This window comes from Tachypleus tridentatus, chromosome 12, assembly GCF_004210375.1.
Source record: "Tachypleus tridentatus isolate NWPU-2018 chromosome 12, ASM421037v1, whole genome shotgun sequence".
NCBI classification, from domain to species: domain Eukaryota; kingdom Metazoa; phylum Arthropoda; class Merostomata; order Xiphosura; family Limulidae; genus Tachypleus; species Tachypleus tridentatus.
In genome coordinates, this window is record NC_134836.1 from 74,965,956 (window position 1) to 74,985,836 (window position 19,881).

Genomic DNA, 19,881 nt, shown 5'->3' on the forward strand with positions numbered 1-19,881 from the left:
AAATATTTGTCCAAGAGGTATTAGTGGGTGCTGTTGGCCATTTATTCTTTCTTTGGTCAGTGGTTAAAAATTAAAGACAGTAGCGGATAAGTTTAGTAGCTTAGCTGTAAACAAACATTAATTAATTAAAAAATTCTTCAAATGCTAATATACACTCTTTCCAGAAAATAATATTAGGCCAGAAAAAATTTATTCTTAAAATTGTGTCTTGTTATGTACAGTAACAAACCCACTACATAGTAAAAGTGTGTTGTGCACACTCATTGTTTTAACATTACCTCTGAGTACATTTAAAGATTAAATTAAAAGATTTTATTAATTTGGTTACTAAATAAATTTTGTTTTTGAAATATACTTTCTGTTATACATGTGAGTCAACATAATGCTAAGTTTTATTTCATGAATTATGTTTCAGTCAAAATTAATATTTTTTATGAAAATCTAAATGCTAAATTGATAAGCAAATTTATTTGTTTTATCTTATTACAGAGGGTGAAAGCAAGAAAAGCCAGTTTTAATGAAATACAGATTTGTCATAGGTAAGAATTTTTTTATTAAACTCTAAACTGACTCTTATTTTTAAAGTTTGTAGGAGGTCCTGGCATGGCCAAGTGATGAGGGTGCTTGACTCACAATCTGTTGGAAGCAGGCTCAAATCCCCTGCAGCCATGGGGACATTTAATTTTAATGTGATTGTCAATTTGATAAAAGAGTAACTCAAGAACTAGTGGTAGGTGGTGATGGCTATTTGCTTTCTCTCTAGTCTTTTGCTGCTATATTAGGGATGACTTGCACAGATTGCCCTCATGTAGCTTTGTGTGAAATTATTACTGCATCGTGAAAATATTTCTAATGTCACAGAAATACTAATCATTTTGAAGAACGTTGATCTTTCATGTCAAAAGATTTTGAGTAAATAATAAACTTTCTTTCTACTTAAATATACAAGAAGTATTAATATTTTGTGTATGTATTTTCTCAAAGTTTTATAATTTTTCTCTTGTTCTAATTCTGAGAAATGTCTTGCACGACCTAGTTGTTAGGGGAACTTGACTCGCAATGTGAATCATGGGTCCATATCCTGTAATGAATATACTTGTTTTTTTATCCATGGAGTCATTATTATGTGTCAGTCAATCCCAATATTCAGCAGTCAAAGAATAATCCAAACGTTGGCAGTTGGGGGTGTTGACTAGCTGCTTTCCCTCTGGTCTGTAACTTCAAAATTAGGGATAATTTGTTCTGCATAAAATTCAACACACATGGAAACAAAAATAAGAAATATAAAGCTAAAACAACTAAATGGGTTTTACAGTGTATGTGTTTCATAGCACTAAATGGTAAGAGAAAGAATGACAACAGATCTCTGTTTAACTGCAGTCGCAACAGGGAATTATAAAGTGTCTTATGTCTATCCTAGAGCTCACTCTTTAAGCCTATTAAGATTCTACAGTATTTTCGTCTGCCCAATACAATTCAAACTGATATTCTGTTGGACTGAGTTTTTAAATGTGTGAAGATCCTTTAATATTTTACTTCAAACCTGTAACTTATCAAGATATTTGTTACATGTTGTTGTAAGCTATATTTTAAAGGTTTTAATTCAGATTTCTTCTAGAGGGAGCTAGTCATGAAGATGATACAATATATCTGGAAAGTTCATGAAAGCTAAGTAGGCTAGTAGTTTTGGACAGAAACAAGGAAACAGTATAAATATGAAGACAAGCAAAGAAATAATTAACAAGTAGTGAGTTACTAAGTAGCAAATATTATTGAAGGAATAAATTACTTCATTATCATCATGTGCCCTTATTTATCAGATAATCCAGAAATATCTGTCCAGTAATACCCCAAAAAATGGTATGAACATTTTTATACAGGTTTATTAATGAAATACCATTCAAACAACTTCAATGCAGTACAAATTACATGTGAACATTACACACAACTTCTTTTAAACTTAAAAAAAATACACTTACAGATTTAATCATTTTCTAAGAAGAGAGCAGTATGGTGGTTTTATGGAGCATTGATTGCATACAAAAGTGTTCATGTTTATATCCTGATGAAAATTTGTTAAGGCAAGTCCTGCAAACCGATGGTACTCCGGAACTATGTTTTAAGATGACAAAAAGTGCAGAAAGAGTATCTAGGTAATGTTCTAAGTCAGTGTCAGTAAAAACTACAACACAATTACATACCTTCTACACCAAAATATATAAGGGAAAATTGGAAACAGTTTTCATAAGAACTATGCATAAGCAGTATATATGTGAAATGACAGTAAAAGTCAGTTCGGGAAAAACTGAAATCATATTTTATATTGTCATATAGACTACAGGTCTAGGTCTATGAATATAACTGTTTAAATAAAGCAACACTAGCTGACATATAAAGACACAATAACAGACTTACACTGGGAATGTTTATTAACTGGTCATGGTTCTTCAAGCATGATTGAGAAAAGTTTGTTCATGTACATGTGTATACTGTATCCCCCTGTGGGTACTGCTGGAACAGATTACAACAGTATCTAATAAAATTATGTTCTTCCTTTATGTGTTTTTAGTACATTTTTCTAAAAGTCAGAAAGTTGAGATATATTAAAAATGTGTCATGTCATTGAAATTTACACTTTTCATCCCATAATCTGATAACATTTGATGTAAATGACATTTGACATATACTTGTAATAAAAATGTACAGAACCTTGTCGTTCCAACTTGGAAACACTTTTATCAAAAATATTAAACATATTCACATCAAGCTAATAGAAGTTATCTTATTTATTAAATTGTGGGTTAATAAAATTACCACATAAACATTTGTCGAATATAGTTCTACAGTCAGTATACAGAAGTTTGTCTTTAATTATTCTCAAGTTGCAGAAAATATAATTAATTATTTTTTGGTTGTATTTCCAGTAATCACATTTATTCAATGTTGTGCTAATCTTAAATTCTTTAATACACCCCCGATAAGATAAAACAAACTTTCTAATGAACAGACTTTAACTTCCTGTTTCTCATATCTCTTCTAGTGAAGCCTACACCATGTTGTTTGGTACAAATCCTTTAAACAGACAAAAGCTCGACCTGAACAAGCTAGGTGAGTTTTTCATTCAAGAGTGTGTATCATGTGTATGATAGTCAACTTAACATTTAACTAGACCTATCACAGAGCAACAGGTTTGGAAAATAATTATGCACTCCACTTGTATTATAACTGTTGTGATTAAAAGGCTGAATTGTTTTGAATCTTCAGAGAAAAATCAAGGTGGGTGAGTGTTGATCCATTGCTGTATCACCTCTGACACAGAAGATTGATTGATAGGTAAAATTTAAATTACATACATAAGAAATAAGTTGTCATTAGACATAAACTGGCAGAAAATATAATGTACAAAGTTATGTTATGGCATTCGGAACACATCATCTCAGCAGATTATTATTTGTTTGACCTACTATTGTCATGTTTGCATCTTATTGCTTTAAAAGTATTTGGCTTGATACCCATGTATTAAAGTAAACACCAACAGGAAAGCATTATTTTTATTTAACATAGGTTAATAGGCAATTATATTACATTAAACCTCTTTCTGGTTCATTAAAATTAATCTTAAAAATAGTATAAGTTTAAAAACACAGGACAGACTGTTGGTAAATTTAAAATAACATTTAACATTTAATGTTTTTTTTTTATTCCTCACAAAACTGCAGCAAAGTAACAGCTGTTCAGTCTCTTAAGATAACACTTAGGACACTTAATTAAAAACCTGACTTAGAGAAATTTCAGTTAAATGACTCAAATTAGATGTCAAAAATACACACTCGAGAAACAGACCCTTAATCTTGGTTATGTAAACCTAATTTACAGAGCAAGACAGTTCTTGGTCTTTAGGTCCTAACAACACAGATGTCTATACTTTATAGCCATGACATCTGTAGCTTCTGGTTTTTACATCTATGATAACACAAACATCTATACTTTATTGCCATGTCATCAATAGTTCTTGGTCGTTAGGTCCTAATGACACAGATGTCTATACTTTATAGCCATGACATCTGTAGCTTCTGGTTTTCACATCCATGATAACATAAACATCTATACTTTATTGCCATGTCATCAATAGTTCTTGGTCTTTAGGTCCTAATGACACATATGTCTATACTTTATGGCTATGACATCTGTAGCTTCTGGTCTTTACTTCCCTAATGACAGACATCTATACTTTATAGCTATGACATCTATAGCTCCTGGTCTCAATAAAATGTGTTAAAAGCCTTAAATTAACTTTTGAGTGGTTTATTCTTTTAGTTTCTTTATATCACCACAGTGTGATCAATATTGTTGAAAGAAATCAAAATGTTTAAAGAAACTTTCCTTTAGTGGTGAATTTTATTCACTTGTAAAGTGGTTTGATTGTCTTCCACAGTGTTAAATATTCTACTGTGTTGCAAAGAATATAGTGGATAAACATAAATACTAGAAATACCTAGTTATATTTGTCCATTCTTGTGAAATACTGGTGTTAATTCTGTCTCTCTTCTAGACACTGTACTTAGCAGTGCTCTACAACTTTTTGTACGTTCTTAAAAAAAATAACTTGTTTTAAGTTAATTGTATATGTTTTGATATCATCGTCATTTCAGATTTACCATTAAAGAACTTTGTAAGACTTCCCTGTGGTGGTGTAGGAGTTGACTTGGACACTGTTTGGAATGAGTTGCACACAGCAAGTGCTGCACGAATGGCAGCAGGGTGTGTCACAGAGCTGTCTCTTAAGGTTGCCACCAGGGAAGTAAAGGTAATACCAGTAGCACAGTTATGTTAGATATTTTCTTTTGTTTCAGTATTCTCTCTCATAACACTCACATAGTTTTTTGAGTAACAGTGAACTTTATTTTTCTCAATTACTGAAACAAATCAGTTTATTGCTAGTGGGCCACAAGATAATTAGAATAAAAAACTTATTAATTGCACTATGTATGGTGATAATTGTACTCTTTTCATTGTTGGTTAATTTCTAAAGCTAACTAAAAGATATTTGTTGCTTGCTAGTGTTTCAGAAATTTATTGGTTCTACTTAACAAAATGTGTCTTAAACTTGGCTTGAAATATGAGACAAGACAGAATTTTAGAGTCCTAAGTTTAACAACTTTTTAAGTTAATTTTATGATATTTAGGAGTCTTCATTTTTCTTTTTCCTCATCACTTATTTATAAATATCAGTTTTTTTCACTTTACATTCTATGAAAACTATAATATTAAAACTAATATATCAATTTAATCAAGTATTGATATTTTCATTTTTACCCCAAATGTATTTTATGTCTTGTCCTTGCAGAATGGTTTTGCTGTTGTTCGACCTCCAGGTCACCATGCCGAATCTCAGCAGGCCATGTAGGTTGACAGTTATGATCATTGGCAGTATTTTAATCAAGAAGCTATCTTCCTAAACAATATGCATTTTTCATGTAATAAATGTTGCATTGTAATAGAATGTTTCAACAACTTTTACAGGTGTAAGAATTAATTCATTAATAATGTTTACTTAAAGGGAAAATATTGGAAGTAAATTTGGATAATGTATATTCTAGTACTTTGTTTTGAATATAGGACTTTTCAAACTGTATTTTAAAGTATGTTACTGTGTTGTTATTAATTTAACATATATTACGTTGAAAGCCAATGTAGGAGTCTATGTTTTATTTTGAAGCTTAGAATACTAAATCAGTCTTTGTATTGAAATTATAATTTAATATGTAATTTTAAATTCAAAATTAGTGCATTAATATACCGGAATATATTCATAGTAATTTCTGTGGTAATTTAAGTTCTGGGTTCATTTACCCACTTGAAACAGGCACTACAAACCTATGTAACAAAATTTGTAATTTATTACAGGTTATTATTAAATTGTGACTGTTATGCATAATTTAATTAACATTTAACATACGAAGTTATATTGTATTTTTCTAGGGGTTTTTGGTTTTTCAACTCATTGGCTATTGCTGCAAGACAACTCCAACAAAAGTTGAAATTAGAGAAAATCCTCATAGTTGACTGGGTAAGAATCAGTTATTGTGTTATGAGAAAACAACATACATTTACGACAGAAAGTGTTTGTACCCCTGCGTCCCGAATAGTTTTTTGCTCATAACTTAAAAAGTACCACAATCAGGCTAATAGATGTATGATGTATTATAAATATTATACTAACACACATCTACATACATTTTTATGTAAATTAAACAACAAACTTTATAAACAAATAACCAAAAATAGGAGGAGCAGAAAGTGTTCGTACATTTCAGAACATGTGATAATACTGATATTCCTATAAAAACTTTGTTTAGTTTGGCGAATAAACTACATTATACCATTCCAATTTAGGGCTGTCTCCATCATTATCTGCTTGGTCATCATGGAGAACAGGAAACAACTGTCCAGTGATTTAAAAAACTGAATTATTGTAAAATACAAGTCTCCTGTGTCTCTTTCCGGTATTGCTACACAACTTAATGTGCCGAAATCTACTGTTCAAAGCATAATTCCCAAGTTTAAGCTTACAGGATCAATTACTAACCTCCCTCGTTCCGGACGCCCCACCAAAATTCCAGAGAGAACTAAGAGAAAGGTTCTCAGAGAAGTTAGTAGGAACTCTCGTTTAACATGTAATGACATACAGAAACTGGTAAGGAAAACTGGGGTTGAAGTGAGCACCTCTACAGTTATAAGCATGTTACGCTCTTCTGGGTTCAAAGCATGCCGGCCTCGTAGAACTCCATATTTAAAGCCTGTTCATTTAGAAGCATGATTGAGGTATGCAAGAAAACATGTAGATAAACCTTTTACCTATTGGAAGAGTATTCCTTGGTCAGATGAGACTAAAATCGAGCTTTTTGGCCACAATGATGTTCTCAATATTTTTCATAATAAGGGGAACGAAATCTTCCAAAGAACACCATCCCTACAGTTAAACACAGAGGTGGCTCGATCATGCTATGGGATTCCTTCAGCTCTTCTGGTGCAGGCAGCTTTCATCGTGTCAACGAAATCATGAAAAAAGAAGAGTACGTTGATATATTAGGCACTTATATCAAGAATGATGCTCAGAACTTGCAGCTTGGGTGTCACTGGATCTTCCAGCACGACAATAACCCTAAGCACACATTGAAATATGTGCAACTGTGGTTGCAGAGGAACCATATAAACATTCTGGAGTGTTTAACACAGTCACCCGATCTCAACCCAATTGAAAACGTTTAGCATGAGTTGAAGACTCGGGTTCATCAGCATCATCTGAAAAACTTGCAAGAGTTGGAGGCCTTCTGAAAAGATGAATGGAAGAAAATACCAGTCGAGTACTGTCAAACGATCATGGAAGGCTATGAGTAGAGATTGTGCCAAGTAATTCACCTGAAAGGCTACACAACTGACCATTAAAGTAGATGCATGAACACTTTCTGCCCTTCCTATGTTTGGTTATTTGTTTATAAACTGTTTATTTGTCGTTCAATTTACATAAAAATGTATGTAGATGTGTGTTAGTATAGTATTTATGATATACCATACTTTCATTATCCTAATCATGATACTTTTTAAGTTATAAGGAAAAAACTACTCACAACGCAGGGGTACGAACACTTTCTGTTGTAACTGTACCTATGATCAATATATTTTGAAAACTGTGAGATATAATTAGTTGACTACTTAGTTATGCTACTTTTTTAAAATATATTGTCACTAAATGTAGTTACGTCATATCTCAGGACAGCTGGTATGGTTATTCTTCAGGCTAACAAAGATGACCTAAGAAGATTGTAATGTTCTTCTCTGCTTTATTAGTAAAAATGTTAATACCTATACCAGCTGTCCTGAGATGCATTTCTACTTGAAGTGGGTTTCTCATCATCACATAGTTATTTTGTATTGTTTTTATACATTGTTGCATAAGAAGCCTCAAAACTCTCATCACAAGTTTCCAGATGTTTCTTTTCAAGTAAAAATTTGAGTTATGAAATAAGACAAGAGACAAAATATACATGATTTCTCTGTTGTTGTTTCTTAGTATTTCTTTCAGTAACATTTTTACTGTTCCAGACAATTCCAATTAGTGTTTAGTAACAAGGAAAATTTGTTATTTTGTCAAACATCATCATAAACAGTAGAGTATTTTGTTGGAGAAAGAAAGAACTGTGTGAAACACTATTCAAGGTCCAAGAAAGTCAGTGACAGTTCATAAATATAAATCTAATAACATGAGGTTATAAAAGTTTTTATTCACCAAACTTTGAATATGCAGAAGCAAAGCTAAACACTCAAATGACACATTTTTCCTGTCGGTATTGCTTTGAGTAGTTGTACATTTTAAACTATTGTAATAGATATGGGATGTGGACTCACTATAAAATAAAACACTATTATCTTCACTGATTTCAATTTTCTTCATTTTAGTAAATCTTAGTTTTGATAGGTTTTGTAAATATTACAATATATGTAGCAGCAATGTGTTGAAGTTTGCCAGTATGATCATTGTTGTGGTATATTCACAGTAGGATATCTTATATTTTAGAAATCTGTCGTGACATTAATTTCTGTATACTGAGGTTGATTAATTTAATACAAAGGATGTTCACCATGGCAATGGACTTCAGCAGATCTTCTATGATGATCCCCAGGTTCTTTATATTTCTCTTCATCGCCATGATGATGGGAACTTCTTTCCAGGAACAGGTGCTCTTGAAGAGGTAAGTTCAGTTTGTTTCGTATTCGTGAAGGAACAGTTTTCCTTATTCCGATATTCTGAAAACTTTTTATTTTATAAGTTTACCCCAATGTATGTATTGTTCATATCATATGATTTGATGTATATTATTTGTTTTATAGACCTTTGATAACTTGTAATTTTTAGCCATGACATGGCAGTTCATACATTGGTTCTGAGTTTCTTTCAAGTACAAACTTTTATCTCGTATCTCCATCTCTTTACCAACTTTGGATCTAATTACAGCCAACAGCTATTGAGGCTCTCTCTAGTTTGACTTGCAACTTCGTATGTGCCCTTTTCTTATCATGAAATGTACACAGTAACAAATGAACTTTTGAAATCCATTGTTTTAATTTTGTAGGATATAACTAATGATGTAATACATCTCCTACATATTTTTACCCAGATTTTTTCCTCACATTTGATCTATGAATCAAGGAGGGTTATCTTTTGTTAGGACAAGATCATTTTCTAGTAGATATTTTTGTCAAAATGTTCTATTTCCATCTCTAGGATAGTGTTTCAATAACTAAATATAATTTTTTTTAAGTTACTACCAATGTTTAACTTATTTCACCTGGTTGTTTTAGTTTCATGTCTTGCATTATGTCTGCGATTGCTGAGATTCATGTTGTTACTTTGATCTGTATAATTCTGCATTTTTTTTTGTATTATAATTATTGTTTGAATTGTTGTTTACTTCATAACTATCTAGCATTTTTCATGTATTAATTTTCTGTAAATAATATTTTTACATTTCTCATTCCTTGGTGGGACAGCAGTAGCTCTATGAACTTACACTGCCAAAATCTGGAGTTTGATTCCCTTTGGTGGGCATGGCAATTAGCCCAATTTGGCTTTTCTCTGAAATGACTAAATCAATCTAAATGTATGTTTCTCTACCTGTTTTATATCTTTGGATATTCAGGGTTCTTTTTTGCTGTTCTTTCTGTGTTACCTTCCAGTTTATGGAATTCTACATCATTCTTCTTGTGAACATTTTTTTTAATCATCATTCTTACCATATTTAAGAACAATAGGTCTGTTGGTCCATCTTCGCTGCATAATTCTCTGAATTAAACTCAAACAATAAAATAAAACAGTTTTTTTAAACATCTTAAAGCCAGCCCTTATCATTCATATACTTATCAAGTTCTTTCTTAAACTCACACAAATTTACTGCCTTTCCAACGTCTGAAACAACACACTCTAGAGTCCAACCAACTTGTTAAAAAATAAAACTGTCTTAGCTGAAGATGACTCCTATCTAACCAAAATTTATATTTGTGTCCTCTGGTCCTTTCCTATGTTTTAAAAGATTCATTGTCACTCTTCCTGTACAGTACATAATATTAAACCACTTGTAACCTCATCACATCATCAAAGTCCATATTGTCATGTCCATCCACGCTCAGGTTCGAATTCCCGTTGCACCAAACATGCTCACCCTTTCAGCCGTGGGGGTATTATAAGTGATGGTTAATCCCACTATTCGTTAGTAAAAGAGTAGCCCAAGAGTTGGTGGTGGGTAGTGATGACTATCTGCTTTCCCTCTAGTCTTACACTGCTTAATTAGAGATGGCCAGTACAGATAGCCCTCATGTAGCTTTGCACGAAATTATTTAAAAAAAACAACAACAAAAAACATCCATGCTCCACCTGACAATCATCTGTCCTTTAAAAAGCCCTTTGACATTGCCATCACCTACAGTGCAAAAGGCTTCATTATAAGGTTGTCATGTTTGAAAAACACCTACCTTCTAACTTTCCATGTGAAAGCTATTGTACAAGGACAGTGGCTTCTAATGACCTGTTTCAATAGTCAAATAGCACAGAAACCCATAGGCATTGTATTGGGGAGCTTTACTGGTATATTTTCATCTGGAAGAGTGTGAATATCCATTTCATTCTCCTGCTAGTTGAGGTGCGTGATGGTGAAACTAACATATTTGTGAAAGCAACTTGTGTACATGTAAATTGTGTTGTTTTTCCACATAAAAATCCTTTTGTGATAACATAGCTTTGGTCAAGTTTACAGCTTTTACTACTGAACTTTGTCTTCATAGCTTTTCACCCATTACAAGATGCTGCTCACTATGCTTATTGCAACTGTACTGAAACTTATTACAGTTCTCTTTCTGGATGGTTCTGGCACCCCAAGTTGATTCATATTCTTTTGTTTTCCAGTATACTTAAGTACAAAGGATGTCCCTGTCTTAAATTCTAAATCCCTAATCTGAAAACATCTTTCTGATTTGAATGTATGAATATATCTTGTTGGAAAGGGATGTGACATACTGTATCAAAAAGCAACAAGTTTTTTTGATGATTGCACACTGTCTATCGATAGAAATGCCAAAATGTAATTTTGGTAAATGCCATTCCAGTGTGACTTTATATCAGTTATCATTATCATGCAACTTGTTGATCTGCATATTCAGAATTGTTTAAATGGAACATTCTCAGCCTGTAATAACACATTATTCTATCTTTGCACTAGATTATTCAATAACACATCATTCTTCCATGACATTGGTTTGTGTAATAACACATGATTCTGCAGTTACACTGGTTTGTATAATAACACATCATTCTTCCATGACATTGGTTTGTGTAATAACACATCATTCTGCAGTTACACTGGTTTGTATAATAACACATCATTCTTCCATTAAACTGTTTATGGAATAACATGTCATTCTTTTGTGACATTGGTTTGTGTAATAACACATCATTCTTCTAGTACACTGTTCTATGGAATAACATGTTATTCTTCCATGACATTAGTTTGTATAATAACACATCATTCTTCCATTACACTCTTCTATGGAACAACATGTCATTCTTCCATGACACTAGTTTGTATACTAACACATCATTCTTCCATTACACTGTTGTGTGGAATAACGTCATTCTTCCATGACAATGTTCTGTAGAATAATATGTCATTCTTCCATGACACTGGTTTGTATAATAACATGTCATTCTTTCATGACACTGGTTTGTATAATAACATGTCATTCTACCATGACACTGGTTTGATAATAACACGTCATTCTTCCTGTACGTTAGTTTTCACAACCACATCATTCTTGTGTAGTTTTCCAAATTTTTTGTTTTTTAAATTATTTTCTCTGCTCAGTATCAATCCAAAGATCTCTCATTCTAAGTGAGTGTTCTACCATCTGAGCTTAAAGGATTAATCCACTTGCAACTTCTAGTAAAGACACCTCTCAACAACTCAGATTAGCAATCTTGTGTGCTGTTTTTCTTAGATTTCCACATCTTTCATCTTGTACACTTGTTGTTATATTTTGTAATCCTGTCTGTTTTGTTTTGAACACAGTTTTTTCTTCCATGTCATTATTTTCTGTGTAATCTCTTCTGTAACACTTTGATTGTTACTTTGTTTTTCTATTAATTTGATTTTGGCTTTTGTTATACAATTGTCTTTTTTTTTTTTTTTTTGGAACAGGTGGGAACTGGTGATGGTGTGGGGTTCAATGTGAACATACCCTGGGCTGGAGGACTTAACCCTCCCATGGGAGATGCTGAGTATATTGCTGCTTTCAGGTAAGTTCTGCTTGCATGTGCCAAAATTGACTGTTTGTTTTTTAAATGCATACCCATTAACACATGGTATGAACATAGCGTTGTTTCATTGTTTTCACCAGTAGCTAGCTGGTTAATGATATATTCTGAAGGTTTCAAAAGAAGGTTTTATATTCTTTTATCAAATAAATAATTCACAAACAGAGAACTGTAGTACTAGCACAATGTGTACTATATTCTACCTTTTATAACCTGAAAATTGTCAGTGCACACCACTAGTAATACAATACTTGTAATGGTTAAACAGCACTTTTAAAAAATCCTTGTACCAAAGGAAATTTTCTTGTTGAAGTAGGTTATCCATACATGAGATAAATTCTACTTTACATGATATCTTAGTAAAATGTTAGGCTTACAGTCTTATCCAATTAAATATCAAAAATTAGTAAAAGAAAAATCACACACACACACAAACACAAAATTAAATCAAAAGACTTTCTGGTATGGGAACAGTTTACACATGGAAGTAAAAAATTCACTTTGACCAAAAATGAAGAAAACATTAAATTAAATGAAGATATAAACAAAATAGTTATGAGTTTATGGTACTAAATTATATAAGGAATGCCATCAGTACCAAAAATTATAATCTCAAACTTTTACGTGAATTATTCTCTGATGCTTGAGAAATAGATTTAACATCTAGAGCAGTAGTTCTTAACCTTGTTGGAGGTACTGAACCCCAGAAGTTTTGTACTTGCATTCACTGAACCCTTCATAATTGGAAAAATAAAATATGATTTTTTTCAAATCCAAAACATAAGTAGATATTTTATTAGTGCACAAAATGAACCATGCATCAGTTGCACACAATATCACTGTGTTCAAAGAACAAAACCAACAAAACATGAATTTCACACAAAAACATAACTCAATGAATATTTACTGCAAATCAATGTGACTTTTGCTGTTGTTTTTCAGAGACAAGTTCAAAAATGAGCAGCTTCACCTTGGCAAGTGCCACTCTCATATCATTTTCGTGACAAAGTCTGTTCCTTTTCTTTGTTTTTGTGTCTACCATCCTCGAAAAAGATTGCTTGCAAAGATACGTTGCAACAAACAGCGTGAGTATCTCAAGGGCTTTCTTAGTAATAAGAGGGTACACTACAATTTGATGACACCAAAACGTTGAGAGCATTGTTGTTCTGAAAAGTTGCTGTTGAACCTGGCTCTGCTGAAGTTCAATGATTTCGTCAAAGTATTCATCATTGACATCTGCTTTCACAACAGTAAACATGAATGGCTGTCTCACCCATACTGGATATGACTCTCTGGTGTTTCCATATCCGTCAGAGACTTTGCGAGCTCATCTAAATGCATGGCAGTTGCTTGCTTCAGTTCCCCGGGTACTGAAATGTCTCCAATTTCAGACACATCTTCGATCTTACACAATCATCCAGCAGGGCAAAGTTTGCAAAGTTATCATTCTCTGTTCATCCTTTCCATAACGATAGCTTTTTTTGAAAAACCTTCAGGTTTTCTTCTGCTTCAATGATGTTGACTCCACCACCCTGCAGCTGTTGATTGAGATGATTGAGAGCATTGAAGATATTGGCCATGTAAGTCAAAATGAGAATGAACTCAGATTTTTCAAAGCAATCTGCATGACAATGTTGGTACTTTTGCAAAAACAGGGCTAATTCCACACACATGGCTAAAACACGATTCAACACCTTTCCTCGGGATAACCATTGAGTGTTAGAATGGTACAGAAGTACCTCTAATTCAGAGCCCATTTCATTACACAGCTCCTTGAAGATGCAGTGCTTCAGGGCACTATTTTGCACAAAGTTCACACATTCCAATACAATTTTTAATACTTCTGCCAGTTTTGAAGGCAAGGTTTTGTTGCCAACACACGCCTGTGCAGAACACAGTGTGTTACAATGATGTGTGGTGCATTGGCTTTCACCAGTGCACCAAAACCAGAGTTTCATCCTAGCATGACTGGAGCTCTGTCCGAACAAACTGCAGAAACCATATCCCACAAAAGAGCGCTGTCTCTGAAGAAGTCATCCACAAGTTTCTTCACGTCAGCTGCCTTAGTTGTTGTTGTAAGAGGCTTACAAAATAAAAAATCTTTTATCTCGTCATTCTTCACATAGCGCACGAATATAACAAGCTGGCTTAGATTGGAAAGGTCGGTGGTCTCGAAGAGTTGAAGGCTGAATGTTGCTGGGCTTTAAATCAGATCTGCAACTACTTGAGCCAAAATGTCATCTATTCTGCTGCTGATGGTGTCATTTGAAAGAGGAATTTGGGATAACTTATTTTCAGCAGCTTTTCCCAGCATGATATTCACCATCTTCAATGCAGCTGGTTTTACGAGTGCTTCACTAATAGTGTGTGGTTTGCCCTGCTTTGCAATCAAGTACGCAACTTCGTACGATGCTGTGAGGATTGGTTTGTCGATTAGTACAAAGTCGAGAACAAGCAAAGTAGCCTTTTCATTGAACCTGGCTCTCTTTACCTTGAATTCAGCAAGAATTGTGTTTTTGTATTTCCCATCTCCATGCAGCTTTAGGGAGTGTTCTCTTAGTTTTGCTGGTACTAGACTAGAATTTCTCAACTTGGCATTGCAAATCATGCATTGAGAACGCTGACTCCCATCATGTTTCGTTATACACGTGAACCCATATTGTACGTATTCGTCTGACCACTTTCTGTTTTTGCTCGACATAGTTAGTATGAAGGGATTGAAAGATTAGGAAAAAAATCACAAATGATGTACAATTACTACAGTCACAAGTCGACTGCTAAGCGCACGAAGTTCCCTGCAGAACAGATATTAAGGCCAAGTGATGCAACATGATCAGCCGCAGCCAATGATGGCCAAGTGGAGCATGACATCACGAACCATACAAGTGGGGTGAATGGAACAGACACACACACAGTGTGTGTGTCTTGACCTCCATCAAACTCCTGGGGTTCAATTGAACCCAGGTTAAGAATCACTGATCTAGAGGAAGAATCAGTTTAATAAGAAGACATGTTTAGAAATTGTATACAAGTTTCTACATGGCTCATTATATGAACATATGTTTTGAAACATGCTTCCTTAGGGTCAAAAAGCAATAGGAATTTTATGCTAAAGTGAATTTAAAAAGTAGCTCTGCATGGAATTAAGAGTATATAAAAAAAAGACTGAACACTAGAGTGACTAACACATATTTTATTATCTTGACAGATCCATTGTGATACCAGTCGCTCAAGAGTTTGATCCTGAGATAGTTCTTGTAGCAGCAGGATTTGATGCAGCACAAGGCCACCCCCCACAACTAGGGGGCTATAACATCTCTCCAGCTTGTAAGTGACAGGAAAATTAAAGCAGGATTAATTGCAGAGGTCAAAAGTTAATATTCTTTAAAATCCAGTTGTGAGGAAGGCATGACTCGGTGACTTCTCACTTTGAACTCATAGTTGGATGGTTGTGAATTCAAAATTAGCCAACATTATGTTTTTGGTCCACTGAGAGAGACACTTTATCTCACTGTGGGGAACACTGTAGTAATGGTTTAGAATACACTGTCCATGTAAAAATCATAGAGAGCAGTATAGTAATAGTTTAGAATACATTATCCATATAAAAATCATAGAGAGCAGTATAGTAATAGTTTAGAATACATTGTCCCTCTAAAAATCATAGAGCAGTATAGTAATAGTTTAGAATACACTGTCCTTGTAAAAATCATAGAGAGCAGTATAGTAATAGTTTAGAATACATTGTCCCTGTAAAACCATAGAGAGCTGTATATTAATGGTTTAGAATACATTGTTCCTGTAAAACCATGGAGGAGCAGTATATTTATAGTTTAGAATACATTGTCCCTGTACAACCGTGGAGGAGCAGTATAGTAATAGTTTAGAATACATTGTCCCTGTAAAAATCATAGAGAGCAATATAGTAATAGTTTAGAATACACACTCCATTTAAAAATTATAGAGAGTAGTATATTAATGATTTAGAATACATTGTTCCTGTGAAATTGTTTCTCTCATGTATAACAGCTGTAATAAAGTGAAGATGTAGAAACGATTTATAACCATAGTTTTTGAAACTTTATTATGCATTAGTTGGTTTGTAGTTTACTTTTGGTTGTGTCTATCTTGTTAGCATTAACTCAAGACTGAAGTGCATTTGAACATATATGTGCATTCAGATTAAAATACCACTTGCATATTAATCGTTATTTTACAGTAAGTTCAAGCTTTATTTCAAATTTTTCTTTCAAAATAGGTATCTGTTGTAAGGGTTTTAATTCTCTGTCACTTGAACTTCATACTCTTTGTTTATTGTTTTAATTTTTTACACTAAAACGTGTTTGGTTTTTTATATTATGCTTGCTTTATAATTTATATAAGCATTTTTTCTTATGTTTCAGGTTTTGGATTTCTTACTAAACAACTGATGCAGTTAGCTAAAGGGAAAGTAGTAATGGCCTTGGAAGGAGGGTCTGTATCTAAAATTCCAGAAAACATTTTACCTTGGTTTTCTTTTAATTTTTATATAGTAGAAAAAATGTATTCCTGTAATCTGTCTTTGGTTTTTAATTTGTTTTAGATTTAATATAAATTTCAATTCAGGCAAGCAAGAATATTTTGTTCTTTCTTGAGTAAGTAAATTACAACAATTCTTTTTTGTACATGTTCAGTTTTAACACTAACATCGATCTTAAAATTTACGTTCGTGAAATATTTTATGCATAAAGAATAAAATATTCCAACAGATATGACCTACCAGCAATCTGTGATTGTTCACAAATGTGCATTGCAACACTTCTTGGTGAAACTTGCTGTTCATTGACAGATGAAGAAATTGTTCGACATCCCCACCAGGTGGCAGTGGATGTACTCAAACGTGTGATATCCATGCAAGGTATTTATTGTTGATTCAAAATTTGAATTATTGATTATATTATAAAAAAATAGTTTTGGAAGTTCCATTTCTTTCCTGAATTTTACTAAATAGTTGATGTTAGCTGGACAAATCATTTAACGTATATATTTGATTCTGTGGTATCTTAACAAGATAATTTAATATGTTGTAAGATGTATATATTTTTAATGCTGTAATTTATTTATAAGGTTAAGGAGAGTTGCAGGTTTTCAATAGTAATGTTAAGTTTTTGGAATGAAGATAGGCCCAAGACTTCTAGAGAAAATAAGAATGTGCTGTAAAGTGTTCTAGCACTTTCAGACATAGGTTACAAAGAACAAAGTTTGAAGATAGGCCTAGAACTTCTAGAAAACACAAAAATGTGCTGTAAAGTGCCTGGCACTTTCAAGTATAGCTTATAAATAACAAAGTTAGTTGCAGTAAAAGAGAATTATTGTAATACTTTATGCGAGTGGGTTACTTATATGTTAGTCTTAGTACCATTGTTTGATAGATATAATGTTGTTTGTAGGCCTAAATAGTTTACAACATTTTATGGCACTGTTTAACTTCAAACTTATAAAAACATTTAAAGGGGAAATAGCTTAATTTCATTTCATTAAGTAGCCTGAATATTGAACTATTTACACCAGCTAATTTGAAATAAGTCACCAGCCAAAGAACTAACCCTACAACAGTAACTTCTACTGAGGCCACTAATTTGATATGTGTATCAAATTGGTGGCCTCAGTAAAAGTTACTGCTGTACCATAGGTGATAGGACAAAAAGTGACTATACAGCTCTTTGATTTAGAAGTGTAGTTTAATTCATGATATAGCAACAGTGAAATGATGTGTCTCCAGCAGTATGGAAAGCTAAAGAACAGGATCTCAAAAGATTATCTTTATAACAGCTAAAGTAGTATCTTGCATGAGGAATTTTATCAACATGCACTTCCTACATGTAGGGCTGCTCATGGAAAGGTAAAGAATTGCACAAATATAGCTTATCAAGTAAGCCAAAAGGATGGTGAGAAAAATTATTCATCTGCAAATTAATAAAAAACTGTTAGGAAAAGAAAGAGGAACTTTTCTCAGAGAAATGTTAGAAGTAAGCTAGATTAATAAAAGTGGGACCTAATCAAACATGTGGTTACCTATCTTAAACAAGTTGTAATGAAGGAAACGTGAACAAGAATTATATTTATTCAGGGCATGGTATAATTATGTTATAAGGTAGAGATAAACAAATCTTTACAAACCAAAAACAAATGATAGAACAATCAATTAACAGTAACTAAATTAGTTAATTTTGTTAAGCCTAATGTTTAACAAAAAAAAACGATTTAATCATACCATACAAACAGTCCCCCAGTGCTGAACATTTGTTTCATTGATTTGCTTTTTTTTTTTTAAACAGCACTTTAGTGAAAAGAGCTGGAATATATAATTGTATTATTGGACAGTTAAAATTATGATAGTATGTTACAAGGAAAGCTAGGGATTTACTTATATTCTTTTTTTTTTTTTACATAACTCTTAATCAATAAATGGTTATGTTATTAATTCTACTGTTAATGTTTCATTCACAACTGCATTGTAAAGAAATTTCAAAATTCTGAAATGGGTATCTTTTTGAAGCTTTAATTCTTTTTATGTATAATTGTTAAAAAATGATTCGGTGGATCTGAAAAAAAGATTATTTGCTGTTTCCTGTAGTATCACACTGGCCTAATATCAGACGAAAGGCACACTTGATTGGTTGTTCATTACTAGAGATCCAGCAAAGAGAGACTGGATTGGTAGACACCATCAATAGTACATCGTTTTCTGTGACAGTTGTACAAGAGTGAGTAACTTACATCAAACTATGTCTTAGTTTCTACTTGTACATTTTGTAATGTATTCACATTAGATTTTTAAAAAATTATCTAGCAAATTAATTTTGTTGTCACTTAAGCCTTAAACTTTCATGAAATGTATAGCAACTGTGTTTACAGTAGGGCTGAGGCATTCTGATATAAATCACTGCCATGGTTCCTTATGTATACTAGTGATTCTTATTAACCAGTGAGTTATGGGTCCTACCAGATTGGGAAAAATGTGAATGCCCTAAACTAATGAGTCATAAATTGCATATCTAAGCTTTTACTGTTGTGCCAAATAAAAATGTGGCTTTGAAATATTAAAGTTTGAGAAACCTAGCCTATACTATCACCTAGGTCAACTAATTAGTAGTTTGTTTTAATACCTGGAAACTAATTAGTTTTATCCTTATTTATTGTGGCTATTTTACAGGTTAGATAGGTTAGTGATAATTGGTATCTAGTTGTTAAAAATTCCTAATCAACAATTAGATGTAGGTGATCTTATAGACTACTATATATATAACCTAAAAAGTGGTTGAGATATCATTTGTGCCTACTTATGGTCCAATTATTCTGAACCTTATAAAAAAAAATTACCTAATAGCATTGCAGGACTCGCATGCTCAATGTAAAAACACAACTTAAAACATTAGTGATGCATGTGTATACTAATTTAATGGAACCATGTGTTTAATCAAAGCAGTGATACAAATATTTATATGTATTTTTATGCTTTGTTCTTCTTATTTTTA

General features: G+C 32.8%; 1 protein-coding gene across 6 annotated transcripts in view; it reads left to right on the plus strand.

Moving 5' to 3' along the window:
- LOC143233642 (histone deacetylase 5-like) overlaps positions 1-19,881 on the plus strand; it is a 98,871-nt gene that overhangs the window by 72,737 nt on the left and 6,253 nt on the right. For all 6 annotated transcript variants that reach the window (XM_076470098.1, XM_076470095.1, XM_076470097.1 and 3 more), the window contains 11 exons: positions 490-539; positions 3,041-3,108; positions 4,653-4,807; positions 5,348-5,403; positions 5,983-6,070; positions 8,634-8,753; positions 12,249-12,346; positions 15,573-15,691; positions 16,768-16,837; positions 17,113-17,261; positions 18,981-19,110. In XM_076470098.1, the coding sequence (XP_076326213.1) occupies positions 490-539; positions 3,041-3,108; positions 4,653-4,807; positions 5,348-5,403; positions 5,983-6,070; positions 8,634-8,753; positions 12,249-12,346; positions 15,573-15,691; positions 16,768-16,837; positions 17,113-17,261; positions 18,981-19,110 (1,103 nt within the window). The remainder of the gene's footprint in view (positions 1-489; positions 540-3,040; positions 3,109-4,652; positions 4,808-5,347; positions 5,404-5,982; positions 6,071-8,633; positions 8,754-12,248; positions 12,347-15,572; positions 15,692-16,767; positions 16,838-17,112; positions 17,262-18,980; positions 19,111-19,881) is intronic.